This window comes from Melospiza melodia, chromosome 1 (genome assembly GCF_035770615.1).
Source record: "Melospiza melodia melodia isolate bMelMel2 chromosome 1, bMelMel2.pri, whole genome shotgun sequence".
In the NCBI taxonomy this organism is placed as follows: domain Eukaryota; kingdom Metazoa; phylum Chordata; class Aves; order Passeriformes; family Passerellidae; genus Melospiza; species Melospiza melodia.
Window position 1 is genome coordinate 113809301 of NC_086194.1, and position 16182 is coordinate 113825482.

Consider the following 16182-nt stretch of genomic DNA (forward strand, 5'->3'; position numbering starts at 1 on the left):
AGGTTAATACATCTATAATGCAAAGATTCATTTCAAAACAACACCAGCTGAGCAGTTATTTCTTAAATGGCAACAGGAGCACAAGCCTGCCACACTCGGAACACTCCAGGAGCTTCAAAAACTGCAGGGATGCAAGGCTAATGAAGAAACTGTAAAGCTAATGCACCATCAACATTTAATAACATTCATCAGAGATGAATTTTCTTCAACATTTGCTTTCAAAGAGCACCAAATGATTATAACTGGAGTGTTCTGTCATACAACCATCCAAACTCTCAAATTTTCCAAAAAATCTAGGAAAGAATAAAGTTTTTAAAATATGCAAGATGCCACGCAGCCATCCATTTCAGTCAGGCACAATGCCTGTAACACTCAAAGGCTCGAGGATGTTCCAGTACCACAAAATTCTCCATGTCCACAACCCAACAAGTATTTACAGATTTTCAAAACGATAGCCTTATGCAATGGCATCCTTTGCCTTTAGGCACATTGGCAGACTCATGAAGTAACAACTAATTAGGGTTCTCATAAATTCACTTTTAAAGTCTCTCAGAAGTTTGTTTCCACATCTAGAAGTTAGTATTAATATCACACCTCTATTAATACTGTCAAATCAGAAAGCACGATAGTATGTGTAATAGAGAAGAAATAAACAAAATCTGTGTATACCTTCTAATATCTTCAGAATAGATGCAGCTTTGAATTAATAATTCAACAGAGAAACAGAAGGACTTCCTTCTCCAACTTCATTTCAGCCAAAAGGAGCTAACCAAGTGACTGATGCATGGAGATAAAAACCAATCCCTTCTGAGGAGCCATTTGTCTACACACTTGCTATGCAAGTAGTTGTCAAAGCAACATTTGAAATGTGTGTGTGTTGAGCAGGTTTTCATTTAAACCTATTTATATCTTCTGTCCTGCAGGTATAATCAGACCTTCCCTATTAACAAAGGCAGATGTCTTCTGCTTATTTACTTAAGCTATTAATATATGAGGGGGGCAAGAGGGTAGGGAGAGAAGTGAAAGTTCTGCAACAGTTCTCACAAAGTTTTAGATGATCTTGTCTATCTTTCTTACCCAAACATGTTTTTTATTCAGTCAGTCTGGCTGATGGTAAGTTTACAAAGAGCTTCCGAAGCATCTCCAGGAAATAAAAAAAAAACAGTGGAAGCATAAAAGAAGTACAGATTAAAAACAGACACATCATGCTGCTTCAGTTGTACACTTTTCACAGGAAGGAAAAAAAAGGGTTTTTTTCCCCTAACCTTCTTTCCTATAAATTCACCCTAAGAAAATCTCCTTGTTTCTCAATTCTTTGTCATGAAAAATCACCAGCCTGCAAAGGGCCTGAAGCCAGACATCTTATACTTACACTTGGCCACTATGTTTAAATCACACACATGGCAACACATGGAGAGGTCTTATCAACTGTGCATGATGCAGAATGCAAGAACTGGCCTTGCAATTAGCATTTGCATGAGAAGCATATCAGAAACTTGTCTTGTTACAGCACTGACAGATCAAAATACAGTTTTTGGCAATGTCTGTAAAATTCAACAAAAATGCCAACTTACACTTCAACAAGGACAAGAGTACAAACTGCCTCCATTAAAAATGGTGAAAAAAAGTGAGCTGCATATGGAACACTAACTAAATTACCTATGTACAAGGTGTGTACCCTCTCTCCACTCACCACATGGCATCCTCAATGTATCAGCAAACCTGCTCCCTAAAAGGCTTGATTTACACTGTCCAAGCAAGTTCAGGTCCTTCACAGATTGCACTGATTAAACAATATCTTTAAACTCACTGAGCTAGCACACACAATTAAACACACCACAGCTGAAGAGCTAAAGGAAGCCTATAAAGAAATCAAATAACAATTAATTATGGGAATTTGGATCTCAGAATGTCAGGTATCCGCATTTTTATCTATCCCTTTTTTCTCTAGGCAGGATTGATCTTGAATCTCACATTCAGTTGGTGACCTCTGGTTCATGGACACAAACCAGGAACTTTTGTCACTGGACAGCTCCAAAAGTTTTTTGTCATATGCTGATGAATGATGCCAGGAAAGTACTATTATGATACATCATAGCTTTGATTTTTTTGCTTCCTGGAGCCATCTCTCATGTGCTCTTGCCTGCAAATGACAATTTCCTGCCTGAAAAAAAGTGTTTCTATCTTCTTGTGTTTAACCACCACTGTGATCTTGATGGCTCCAGAGAAGGTTTGTAATTCTTGCAGTTAAGAACAAAAGGCCAAGCAGCTGTCCCACAATACACATCCTCGGTCCTTTTAACACCAGATTAACTTACACAGGACATTTCTGAAGTGGATCAGTCAAGTCATATAGGGTTTGAGAGGTAAAGCAAGGCACCCTGCAGATCAAAGTCCTCTGTAGTGTTGTGACACACTCAGCTCAAACTGAATGAAAAATTTAGGTCAGAGAAAAAGCACATCATGGAAATTGCCAAAAAGTACTGGCAGCCTCTGTCCTATCTCCTAGGCAGAAGTGAATGCTGTCACTGCACAAAAGCAGTCCAGGCCAAAATACCAGACAGCCGAGAGTGGCATGGACACTCTGAGAACATTCACTTCCTGCTGGACTTTGCAAAGATGCCCTTGGAGCTTTCTGAGCTACTGAAAGAGCTTTCTGCTCTCAGCTCATCCTATGCTCCCCATCACTGCCTCTTTACTTCCACCAACACCAGTCAGGCAAGTAACTCCGTCCAACACAATTCAGTCAAATTGAACCAGATTATCTTAAATGTTACCAGAAGCAGTTTTTTGCTAATGCATATGTTGACTGAAAAGGCCTTCGAAGATGCCATTTGCTGCCCAGCTGGCAGGCAAAGGGTCCAAAGTTATTGGAATAAATTAATATAATAGTATCTTTCATGAGCACAGGCAATTGTACAGAACTCACTTACTCACATTCCTCATAAGACATACTCAACATGACGAGAACTTTAATGTTTGGTGCTTCTCACCTTTCCTAATCTCTGGGGATATATTCAACATTCCACAGTATTCACCTTTTCCTGCCAAACCAATACTGTCTTCTGTAGTAGTCACATCCATCCTTGTTTTTCTTCCCTGCCGCCCTCCACCCTCCATTTAGATCAATTTCTCTAAATTAATCAGAATCAACCATGTTCCAAAAACATCACCTTGTGTTTGAAAACACATCTGTACCACACCTTCCTAATACTGGCAAAGTCTGAACAAGCCCTACAACAACCAAGAGCATCACATAGATGCTCTTGTGCTCTGATCTCTTGTGCAGGATCAGAGCTAAAATGGCTCCTGCAGGTAAATATGGATTTCAATCCATTACACCTGACTTAACCATCAGGCTCTTCTCAGAGGTGCCAAGGAACAAGACAAGAGGCCACAGGCAAAAACTGACGCCTGATGCAAAAACAGGAAGTTCCACCTGAACATGAGGAAGAACTTCTTTACTGTGCAGGTGACCGTGCACTGGAACAGGCTGCCCAGAGATGTTGTCGAATCTTCCCCACTGGAGATACCCAAGAACTATCTGGATGCAATCCTGTGCCATGTGCTGTAAGGATGACCCTACTTAAGCAGGGAGGTTGGACCAAATGACCCACAATGATCCCTCCCAACGTGACACATTCTGCGGCTCTGAGATATTGTACTGCCCTCTTCAATACTGAATTGCCTTAAGAAAAAATAATCCAGAATGACATGCACTTCTCTTTCTGCTGTTGCACTTGTCACTCTTCCCTCCCTTCGCTTCTTCCAGTATCAAAAGCTTTCCATCACATTCTCACTAACTACTCTTGATATCTATACTACATCTGCAATTTTGCCATTAACTCCTGTCCATTAGCTACTCCCCATTACCCTTCTCCTCAGAAGGCAGGCTCCCAAAAATAAAAGGATACATCCATGCACATATATCCATATTAAGGTTGCAAAATGGGTAGTGAACATGTCTAGGCATCTGCTACAGATAAAGTTATGTGTATTTTAATGTATATTAGTTAGGAAGATAACACTTTGAAAAGAGCCCTTTCTTTAATTAAGCCAAATAAACACCAGTATTCTGCCAGAATTACAGATAGCCTATCTAAGCCTCTCTTGACTTTAAAACACACTTTAAAAACTTCATGTCTGAAAATTTCATAGTTCAAATCCAGACACATCACAAGAAGGGTGACAGTGCTTTACAATTTCCCTCAGCCTGCAGAACCTGTTAGTCACAGGCTGGGTGACATACAACAAAAAGACTCATTCCACTTAGCACTCCTGGAAATTGCTGCCATTGTCTCCTCCCCAAAAGGAGAACACAGCTCAGTGCAATAGGTTTCTCCTCCCAAACACTGCAACAGGTTCTGTTTCATTATGGCTGTTGCAATAATGCAGTCCCAAAGGAATGGTGCTCACACAAGCCTATAATCCCATTTCACTGTGAAGCAGTTTTGTTCGTAAGCCACAAAGAATAAATATACCCAAAAAAAAACGCTGACAGAAGCTAAACAACTGTGACATTCCCAGAGCAAAAAATATGATTAATAGTCTCAACTGTGAGATAGAAAGAACATTTTATGAATGTATGACCATCACAAAACTCATTCTTGTAACATCAATAATGTACAGTGGGGAAAAAAAAAAAGAAAGCAAAATTCTTTCCCCCTTCCTTTTAAAAATATGAGGCACTCATATAACAAAAATGCAAACTAGGTTTTAGGCACAGGAGAAAATGAAATTAAATTCTTACTTTAGAGGCTCAGGAGGGAGTTTAGTTCCTGAAAGGTTAATCTGCATCAAAGCAAGTGAGCTGCTGAAAAACTGTTTGAAGGAGGGAGGGACTTCTTTTCCTTTTCTGTAAATAAACAGATTCATTAAGAAGTAGCATTTAGATACTCCTCATTCCAATAAATAGTGAATGCAAGCCATCAGAAATGTAATGATCTTTTACCAGTTTAATTGCTCTACCTTCAGCAGTTCTGTAATCAGTGGCTCTCAATTAGCTTAGAATTATAATGTCATCAAAATGTTGATTCAACAAACAATCCTCACAACTGCACTGCTGCACAGAAGACATTACTATCTACCTCCTGTTTGGTGAACTTCAAAGAATGATCATTTAGATTTGCTTAATAGTGAACATACTTACATCTCACAAGCAGAAGATTGAACAGGACATGAACAAAACCCTGAAATTGCTTTTTCACCACTAGAAATAATTACTCAATGCTAGAATACCTTAGCAACAATTAGGTGTCATCTCTGATAAGGACCCAAAGCTTCAATCTGAAGAAAATGGAACCAAATATTTCGTACAATGCAAGTTCTCTATAAAGTAAATGTTCAATCTCAAAGACTTTCAATGGGAATTCCTCCCAGCAGATGACAAAACAGGAAGAAAAGCATTTGCACCCATCATCAAATCATGAAAAATACAAACTTTAAAAATCATATATAAAGAGGAATCAAGTCAGCCAGACTTCAAAGTGTGGTGCTTTGCCCTTTAGAGACAAAAGATATATACAGACTTTCTATTGCAGCAGTATCACACAAACACGTATTACACAAGGCAGCTTACTTTACAGACCTTTAGCAAAGAGCAGAAAGGGAAAGAAAATATTTTGCTTAGAATAAGTAGTATCTACTTCATTGAGCACTAAGACTTCTAAGGCTTTATAAAAAAAAAGTCTTAGATTTATTCTTAAAAAGAAAGGTGCTACATAAGTGCAAAAAATTATAAACCAAAATACTGCAGGAGTTGAGGGTAATGACATTTAAATTGTACCTGTGAGAAAACAGAGTCCTTGAGAGGCTAAGGACAGCTAGATGCTGAAGGCATCCACGAAGGAGGGCTCCACACACCTGGTTCAAAATAAGGGCAAATCATTTTAATTTATATTAACCAAAAAAAGTACTTAGGGATAGAAGGTGGGGAATGTCCCCTTGGTATTGAAATAGCAACAAAAATGGTCTTTACCATATCTAGTGCACACTCCGTGTTGGATAAATCCAGATGAACAAGGGCATTTGGCTGGGCCAAAAAATTGTACAGGCTCTATAATTATTTGACAGAAAGCATTACAGACGTTAATTTTCATATTACGACAACTGTTACTAGATCACTATCTGTCATTGCATTTTTGGCTTTTACTATAAAATCACCTGAAACTTCACCTAATCATACAAAATGTTTTACATTTGTAGGCTTTTTTTTAATAGTAGGAAAACAGAGCTCAGACTACACTTACCCAACATTTCTCTTAAAGCACAGGTCTTGAGTTACTGCATTTAACTTTCGCAGCAGATGATAATTAACTAAGATGATAATTAAACAAAGATTTGTGATGTAACTCAGATTGCTGTTACATTTCAGAAAGGCTAATTGGTTCGTAAGTTAAAGCCAGACTCCTTAAGCATGAGGGAAGCAACTAATTTGCACCTGAAATCCATGGTTAGCTCTTAATATTAGCTGCACATTACAGGTTTAAGGGAGAATACAGAACCAGTAAGAAGACTAACATTGATGACTTCGGTACTGCCTACAATATGTCATGCAAATGTTAGCATATATAAAACTTCTTACTATAACCTGTTTCATTTTGGGCTCTTTTTAGTCTCAGAGAGCAACATAGAAAGATAAAAGTGTGACCTAATTCAGAGGAAAGTGGAAAGCTCAACTCCACATGAAATCCAGCCAAACAGTGCACACTTAACATTTCTAAAATAGATCCATCTTCCCAAAAACTAGGTCATTTAGCTCCTATAACTACAATGCAGGAGAAGTCCTCACTTCGAAAATTTCCACACTTTCCCAGGGTTTATTTTAATAGCTAAATAACAGGATTTCCTTGCTCCTGTTAGAAAACTGATTCCGCAGATTAAGAGATCTCAGTATGAATAATCTTTATCTTTGAACCATCCCTCTGACAAGCTAAGAAAAGCCCAACTTCCTGCATTTATCCCTTAAAATATTGTAGGTAGACCTTAGGTGTTTTTAAACACTGCCTGCCAAAGATTTATTTATTACATTTTGTTTTACCTTTTGTTTTTACATAATTTACTATGTTATTCACTCAGAGTAATTCACTGTGCGTCTTTACTTACATTTAACTATTTATTTGCTACCTTTAAAACCCTGTTGTCCCTCTGGCCCTTTCACCTCATGTCTGAAAAGTCTAGTTCTCTAAATATGCTGATGAATCTGCAAGTAAGATATGTGAAAAAGCCATGAAGTCATATCTGACAGCACTTTAAATGATGAGATTGCTTGACCATAGTTTTGCATCTTCTAGATGTTCAATACTTAGAATTCAAAACCTGACAGTCACGTGCACATAACTTTTGATGTCAAAGAGAAATGCAAATGTAACAGTCAGAAAGTGAATATATACTAATTGAGAAGTAAATGGATTTCACTAGGGAGGAAATACAGCTCTATCTTCATGGGACTCTAAAAAATAATTACATTCTCCAAAGAATCATGGGTTTCACCAGCACATGTCAACAAGGTGCCCAAATTTATTTATACAAACAAAAATACTGAAAAGCAGAAATTAATTCTTTACAAGTCATAAGAAATAATTTGCTTCCAGCCTTTCAATGAAAAATTTGTAATATTCTTATCATTAAAAAGATTATGAGGGCTTTTTAATGGCATTTTGTCACTTTCAAACAGAACTCAGAGAGAATAGCAAATCCACTGGGAAAAAAATGGTATCCTTGCACTTTCCTCATGTATCAGGATAAGCCAAAGACTAAAGGCATAAACTAAAATTATGTGGATTTTTTTAGTTGTGTGGGGCAGTTCTCTGACTTTATACCGAAGTCCAGAAATAAAACTGTTATTTTCTATCCCTACTAAAACTGTACAGAAATAAAGGCCAAAGAGGATCTAAACCAAAAGGTTATTGCCTGTCTCTCAAGCGTTAATTAACACACATTAATTGTCTCCCGGTGAGAGGAAAGCGCTTACTGAGAGATCATCTCCGCGGAGCGCGTTCCCTGAGAGGTCGAGATAGACGAGCGTGCTGGCGATCAGCGAGTTGGCACTCAGTGACTGGGAAAGGCTGTTCACCCCTGACAAAAAAGAGGTCACAACTCACTCAGCCGAGCCAGCTCCACACAAAAGTGGCCCAGAGCCTGCAAGTGCACAATTTCAGTGAACACAGACTCGTGCAAATGTTCAATGACCTCCTACTGCCATCAATGTACTGCAGCTGAGGAACACAGATCACCAGGCAGGTATGGGACCTTTCCCTGGCACAGCATGCCCAGTTCCCCCTGGACCACACTCTAACAACTTCCCTGACGGAGCCACAGCGTGGTATATGTCCCAGATCCAGGATGTATTCAGATCCATTTTCAAACAGATTTTAAAAACACAGTTTACTCCATAATGTTAAGCCAGTGTCTTCCTACAAACAATTATATTTAAATAAAACTATCTGTGGAAGTAGATGTAAGCATCTGTGGAAGACCAAGTACATTAACAATTATAATTGCCGGAACTTCAAAAGCAACTGATGAGACCTAGAAATTAAAAATACTTCAATTCATGTATTTGCCTGTAATTTCATAAAAATAGTTAATTAAAAGTACCAAGAGACGCATAAAGACTCTCAGTTGCTTATCAGAACAAACACATATTTTTCACATTAAAATTCAAAAGCTCACATTGGGAACAAACCAGTCAGGGCTTTCTTCCATTGAAACTTTTCAGCTTTTCAAAATACAAATTAGGACATGGCTATTTCTGATTTCTTCAAATCTAAATTTCATCTGAGGACTCTGCAGCTTATCATCAACTTATCAATTTACTGTAGATGGTCTTTGCTGTCTTTCAAGCACTACATGCACATTTTTCTTACATGTATAAGCATCACTGTGTCCTTTAGTTGATGCAGCAATTTTTTTTTCAAGTTCCTGGCCAAAGCTATACAGAAGGCAAGGGATCTACCACACAACATTCAACCATTTCTCAAAGCTGGTCAGTGAAACTGGATGGGCATTCAATGGATTAAACACATCCAGTCTCCACTTAAAAACTTATGAAAGTGATTTGCCAGTGAGGATGTAGAAGAAACAGCTAGCAAGCTACTGAAGACAAAAATACTGATGTCAGTGCTTTAATTTTATGAGCTTTCAAATATTAACAAAGTCTCCCATATCAGTACTGTGGCTCTTGGTTTCAGGAGGCTTTTGAAACTGGAAAATATCAAAGCACAGCAACATCCTTGTCAAGTCTCAAATATTTTCTGCTTAGCGTAATTTTTATTTTAGCTTGAGATGGTGTTGTTGAATCTACACCCTGTTGCTAAAGGTAAACTGCAAACTAATACTTTTTGAAACTTCAAAAACTATTTAAAAGCTCTGTTTAAAAGCTTGACATTACAGCTTTGGATTCACTTTAGTGAGCCTTCTCAACAACATTTGCAAGCAACACCAAGAAGAAGGAACAAATGCAATTTTGTCCTTGTTGCTCAATGGTACCTTGTTATCAGCTGGGGCTCCAGCTGGGTTAAAATACCAGCAATTCAGCATGTATAATCAAGAACCAATTCTGGGAGTTTGGAAGCAGTGTCTGAGTTTGAGGGAGAAGAACAGCTAGCAAACAATTAATAATATCACTGCTTGTTTCATGCTTTAAAAGGGCCAAGTGCTCAAAATCAGTCACATCAGTGAAGGCAAACAATGTGAATGAGGGATTTCTTTAATTAGCCTCTGGCTTGGACTCAGAAAAGCAAGTTTTATCTTTGAATGACTATACTAGAATTTTCCATTTAACCAGAATCTTCAAATCAATAAATTTATGTTTGAACTTCACACTACCTCGTGCTATACTCCAACAGTAATCTCACTTTCATTTGCAGATAATCTTTTATGCTCTTTTACCACTCTCAGGAGGCTCAGACTGTTAATAGCTCTCAGGAACTTTGAGATACAATATTTGAAGAAAGATCAGCTGGGAAGTTGCCACCTGAACTTCACTTGTCAATCTTAGAAACTTATCTCAAATAGAAAGCACTTTTAAAATAAGGTCAAAACCTGTGAGGTTTTGTTCTGAATTTATGAAAAGCTCAAAAAAAAAATTTAAAAAAGATAAAAGGGAAAAAATTAAAAAAAAAAGGCAAAAAAAAGGTTGGAGTGAAAAATACATGCACTTTGGAGTCTACTGAATCCAAAATCCAGGGACTCTTTTAGACTTTCTCCACAGAGAGTATTAAAAGTTCAAAAATAGCCTCCCATGTTAAAACCAAATCATTACTGTCTTCTTAGGTTAGAGAGGAACTGACAGCTTTGCAGCAACCTGAGTTGCTTCAGGTCCTGAGGGTTGTAAGAATTCCCATTTTAAGACATGGCATATACTATTTTTAAGAAATACTGTGGAGCTTCCATGGGACAACATTAATGGTAATGCGTTAATCTGGAGGTCATCAGTATTAGACATACTGGAAAATATTTTTAGCTTTTGCTTAAAGATCATCTTTTAAAAGGATGTTAAAAACCTTCAAATTCTTTTAATAACCTCAGAATTCACTTTCACTGACAAGAGATGTGTGGGTGAACTTCATCAAGCTGGCATTCATTCTTTAAGAAGAAGGAAATGTTGCTAGAATGTTCTCTCAACTCAAACTTCATAATCACTTGCTGAAATAATTCAGCTCACATGAAGAAAAGTAGAGCATGAATGAACATACTAGAACTGCCTACATTTCTGTTAAATTCACAAGTATCTCATTTCAAGAGTACATGTTACATTAGTCAAGATTCTAAACCAACTGTCACCAGAAACTGAGCTAGCAGTAGAAAACAACAACCTCAGAGCTCAATAAAAGTATTTTTAGTGAAAATAATTATTGAATAAACTCATGTTAGGATTTATTGTTTATGTAAGCATAATAAGAGCCATAGGCACCCACAATAAAACAGCAAAAACTCCTTTACCCCACCCATAATTCCCCAGGTTAATCCTTGAAGCTAAGGAGAATACAGAATCTGCACTTCACAGAGCAATAATAAAGAGGATAAAAGGGCATGGTTTCTGTCTGTTATCAACTGATGTCCTTCATACTGCTAACTCAGTCATCTTTTCCAGGTCATCAACATCTACAAAAAAGCAGCAATAATGTCACTGTGGTTTTTCTATTTTTAACACCCATTACCTATACAGGAGACCCTGGGTTTGTGCCATCTGTGCAAGAGGTCACTGCTCCTATTATTTGTAAAACAAAAATGTAAAAAATCCTGAAAGCTTCTAGCTTCTGCTTCACTGCTGTTATTGCTTTTAAAACATACAACCATTTCAATTACAATATAAAATCAGAAATTTGTAAATTATAAAACAAAGAAGTCTTTAGACAGAGCAAATCACTCACCAGCTATTGTCACAATGCTTGGTTTCATAAAAGCACTGTGTACATACAAAACATTTGGAAATTCCCCTACACATTTTTGCTTCAGACATTTTTTTGAAGTGCATATGAAACATATCTTTTATGTCAACCCTAATTTCAGTCTTCCTTTATAATACAGGTTCAAACTTAACCCTTACAGAAGCAAGTCTGAGTTTATCAAAGTGCTGCAGGGTACTCAGAACCCAGCTCAGGGTTCAGCAACCCATGACTGCTAAAAAAGCAGCTGCACTGTTGAGAAAATACATGTAAATAATTAACAAAATGAATAATTATATAATCTGCTAAGGAAAAAGTATTCTTTGTATGTAAGTCTGAAAGTTTTAGAGGAGAAAGAGGCATATTTACAAAACCTACCTTTAGGTGACAAGGAGGTTTTAGATAAATTTAAATGCTTCAGTCCCTTTGGAAGTTTAGCGAACTGGATGCTCAAAGATGACACACCTGTTGGGGAGCAAAGACAAAACAGATGTTTTCAGGTGAGCTCTGTGACCTCAGGTTTTCCCAGCAAATCTCAGCAGGGGCAAACTGCACCAGTGACACTTGAGGAAGAATTCCATTCACTGTGCAGGTGGGCTCTGTCATTTTATGACCCTCTTACTGATGTAATCAAGATCCCTGCTTTGCTAACCACTGAACAACAGATAGGAAACTTTGTTTTTAACCATCAGTAATCCTCCTTAATTAGTTTAAAAACTTCATAATACACATGTACTTTTGGGAAGGAGTCAAAGTGAAGCTATTACATACACCAAGCAGTCAGCATTTGGAAAATCTGGAATCTTTATGTTTCAGGAAATAAACTAAATTAAAAAATCTTAGTGCAAACTAAAACCCAACAGTGGTGTTTCACACAAAACTTCAAACTATTTTTATTTTCTTTTAAAAGGAAGGGCTGTCAAGGCAAGAAAGGCACCCACATTAGCCAACATCACCCTCTTTTTCTGAGGCAAACCCCAAGAGCCTGAAACCTTGACCAAGTCATAATGACCACTTAATTCCCTTACAGCAGCCTGCAGGCTACCAGCCAGGACACAGGCTTGGAAATGGCACAACTACTTGCAATTCCTGAAGAGTAAAAACCTATTAAGATGCTGAGACTGGACTACCTCAGCACAAATTCAACAAAAGAAGAAGACCATAAGATGGCACTTTGCATTAAAGCCTTTACCCAGTGTGTCCAAGTTCCTGACTCCACAAATTTAATGCTCCATTTTAAGCAAAAGATTGATATTTGATTAAGAGGGTACATCCTAAATAACAATGCAACTAAGCTGTGAAATATTTATTTGAGTAATAAATCAACATAGAAACTCCAGGCTTAACCTGAGGTGCGAAATACAGTTGTCTACAGCAATTCATTTGGAGAGAAAAGGGCACAGAGAAAGAGGGTAAAATCTTTTACTTGATTGAAAACATAGTAAATTAAAAAGCTGATACCCTTTCCACATACACAGACATGGAACAGTCTGTGAAACTGCAGGTCACATACCTACATTTACTCTGGTTTTATTCTGTTTTACTTATCATTGATAATGGAGGGGCCAGCTACCTTGCAGATACTGTGGTAGGGTCTTTTTTTAATGCTCTTTGTAAAAGCATTGCACGCAACACCCATGCAGCTCAAAACAATACACACTTTTTTATTTATATTGCTAAAGCATTAGACCCATGAGACCTTGGAATCATTTACTGTAAAGCACAAAGGTAACCATATACCTTCACCAATTTTCAGCAAGAATGAATCAAATCATACTAACAGGATTTTCTTCCATAGCTCTATAAGGACAATCACTATCACTAAGGATACAACAAATGTAATTTCTGCTGTAAACTATTTTTACTAAGACCTTTAGTAAATAGTTTTACCTCTCCATCTTTGTATTTAGCTAACAATCTGCAAGCCAATTATTGTTCTAGCCAAGCTAAATAATTTTCACATCTTACTAGCATGGGGGTTAAGTTATAAGATATGGAATCAGGTGCAGAAAAGAAAAACTGCTTCTGGTTGCTCTGGCCCTTGAACACCCTTTAGGTGACTAATTTTTGCTAATGGCTTAACAGAGATGACAGCTCACATAGCAGAAATGGAGTTAGCTGCATCCAGGCACACAGTTTGGAATTTGAGTACTACCAGGCTTCAGTATGTTTGTTTTACATTATTTTTAACAAAATATTAGATTAAATTCTGATCCTAGTAGAGTCAAAAGTAAAGCTGCCATCACTTCAGTGTGGCTAGATTTTTACAGAAAAGATTGATAACAAACTTTTCAGGTATTAGTCTCACAAATATTGACAGTACCATAAAGGACAGCCAAACACAAATTAAGAGACTGGTCTCAGTGAAAAAATCACTGCATATAAACACTGCACTGTATTGAACTAAAGACAGGTCCTATGCTTTAGGTAAACTAAACCCACTTCCCATGCTGTTGGAATACAAACAGTTGCATTAATATGTAATAATATCATGCCTTCAGTTACTGGTACTCAACAACATAAAATAGCTTAGTGCATGTTTGTGTTCATACAGGGTCCAATATGCTCTTCTCCAGAAAACAAACAACTCTGTGGTTTCCCTTATAACTGCAAAATAATCTAGTTCCAGTTCCTGCAGGTGATTTTTCAAAAGGTAATTTCCAAAATCCATATGTCTATATGAATTTCCACTTTAACTTGTGAAATCCTTCCTACCACCCCAGTTTACCCAAGTCAAATCTACCTTGCACCCGGGGAATTTTCCTGAATTGAAAAGTTGCGGTATTTGCACATTACAATTATAATTAATTTCTAAGTACTCCATACCCTATCTCATTCTAATGAAAAGGTCAAATCTTAATTGCATATTTGATAGGAGAGGCTGAGATAATGAAAAACCCTACTAATTTCTCCAAGCTGTAGTTTCTGCATTCCATTTTTGTTTTATATGTAGATACTGTGGAATGGCTTGAATCTATAGGTGTGTTACAAAGAAAGCACCCGCATGGATATGTTTAAACAATGAAAAAAAGATCCCCTGCACCGTAGAGTACCCAATGTTCGGTCAATTGTTTTGCTTCCAGGATAAAAATTAGTTCCTTAGGAAAAAAAAAACCCTTTCAAATAACACAACCTAAATACACTTCTTCAAAAGCAGAATCAACAATGTAGCAGCCTTTTTTCCAGCTTGCAACAAAAATTTCTGTAAAATGCAGTAGGCCTGCGGCACATTGTAACAAAAACGCTCTTCAGCGGAGCACTGGCTTTCATGTGATGAGAATTCTTAACGAGGACAAGCAATAATCAGCAGGCAAGAGGTAATCAGAAGAGTTAAAGCAATTCGTGTGAACAATTTCAAATAAAAAACTACTCAGAATAGGTTAAAAACAAAACATTATCATACTTGCTTCTAGTCAAAAGAAAAGTGATACAGATGTACAAGGGAAGAAAACCTCCTTCCCAGCTATTTTTCTCCTCACTGAACCAGCAAGAAAGAAGAGACACCTACAAAATTCTGTGTCAACAACAGTCTGAGTCCATCAGGTTGTAATCAGAATGAACAGCTTTTCTATTTTGAATCATGACAGCAAAGAGAATAGAACATTTCCCCCAACAAACCAAATAAAACAAGAACAGGTTCCCTGTGTAAAATTCTTATTTTTCTTCTGGCCCAACAGGAGCACAAGACAGTCTGATCCCAGAACAGTGTGTGCCTGGAATGCATTAAGTGAAGCAAATGGAAATCTCACATGGGCAACGCTGAAGGGTCAACTCCAGACTGAAAGAATGTAACCTTATTTTAAAAATAAATGCCTCTTGGGTGAAAAAAGAGTAGACAAGGGAGAGGAATGACTTGATATGTACTGAAATCATGCCTAGGGGTGCCTAGTCTGAGAAAAGCTGAGCTGTTCAGCTTGATTTTCCATCTTGTGGAGTTAACAGCACTTTGCTCCATAGGAATGCCAGTTATGCCAGTATTCTTGAACATCACCACAGAGCTGAGAAAAAGAGGTAATTTTCATACTGAAAAGAAATATGGCATTACAGCTGAAATAAAAATATAAAACCATCAGAAAAATGCAAACCAATAAACAAAGTTGCCTTATGCTTCATCTTTCTACTGATTACACTGCTTTTAAAAAGGTACACCTCTTTAAAACTAGAGGTTTTTTTTAAAAACAATCACTGTGTTTGGTCTTCCTTTAAAATCCTTGGTTGGTTTCAGACATATTTCTCAACACACCAATGGATATGCATAAGTCAAAAAGAATGGCAATTCTCAGTCATTTGTGAACAACAGAAATTTACAGTAGCATTAAACAATAACCTATTCTTCAGGCAAAGCTGAGTGCAGCAGCAATAATCCTTCTATTACATTTCTAGAAAGGGAAAAATGTAAATGTTACAGTACCTCTATCTTCGAGGGGATTGCTAGCAAGGTTGATCGTATGGAGTCCTGAGTTGGGATTATGGGCTAGGGCACTGGCTAGTTTCTGCGCAAAATCCCTGCAACAAAAAAAGAGAGGGAGAAGGAATCCTGTTATCTCCTCTGCCAACAGCACATACAAAGCTTAAAAGCATCAAGGGATTACTAGACACAAGTGGTCTTTGCTAGTGGAGAGCACTAACTGATTCCTCCTGGTTCTAAACAATGCTTATCTGGCTAATTTGCTATCTTTCACAGGGAGTCACTTTGTTATTTATTCATTCTGTGATCTAAGAGACCTGAAGAGTACACAATCAAAGACTAAAATGCTTTTGACAGAGATCTGAAGGTATAAAGCAGGAGTTA

General features: G+C 37.4%; 1 protein-coding gene across 4 annotated transcripts in view; it reads right to left on the reverse strand.

The window, feature by feature from the left end:
- CARMIL1 (capping protein regulator and myosin 1 linker 1) overlaps positions 1-16182 on the reverse strand; it is a 188935-nt gene that overhangs the window by 73067 nt on the left and 99686 nt on the right. For all 4 annotated transcript variants that reach the window (XM_063164873.1, XM_063164853.1, XM_063164863.1 and 1 more), the window contains exons 11-16: positions 15802-15896; positions 11769-11855; positions 7973-8076; positions 5978-6055; positions 5786-5862; positions 4751-4855 (exon numbers count right to left, since the gene is read on the reverse strand). In XM_063164873.1, the coding sequence (XP_063020943.1) occupies positions 4751-4855; positions 5786-5862; positions 5978-6055; positions 7973-8076; positions 11769-11855; positions 15802-15896 (546 nt within the window). The remainder of the gene's footprint in view (positions 1-4750; positions 4856-5785; positions 5863-5977; positions 6056-7972; positions 8077-11768; positions 11856-15801; positions 15897-16182) is intronic.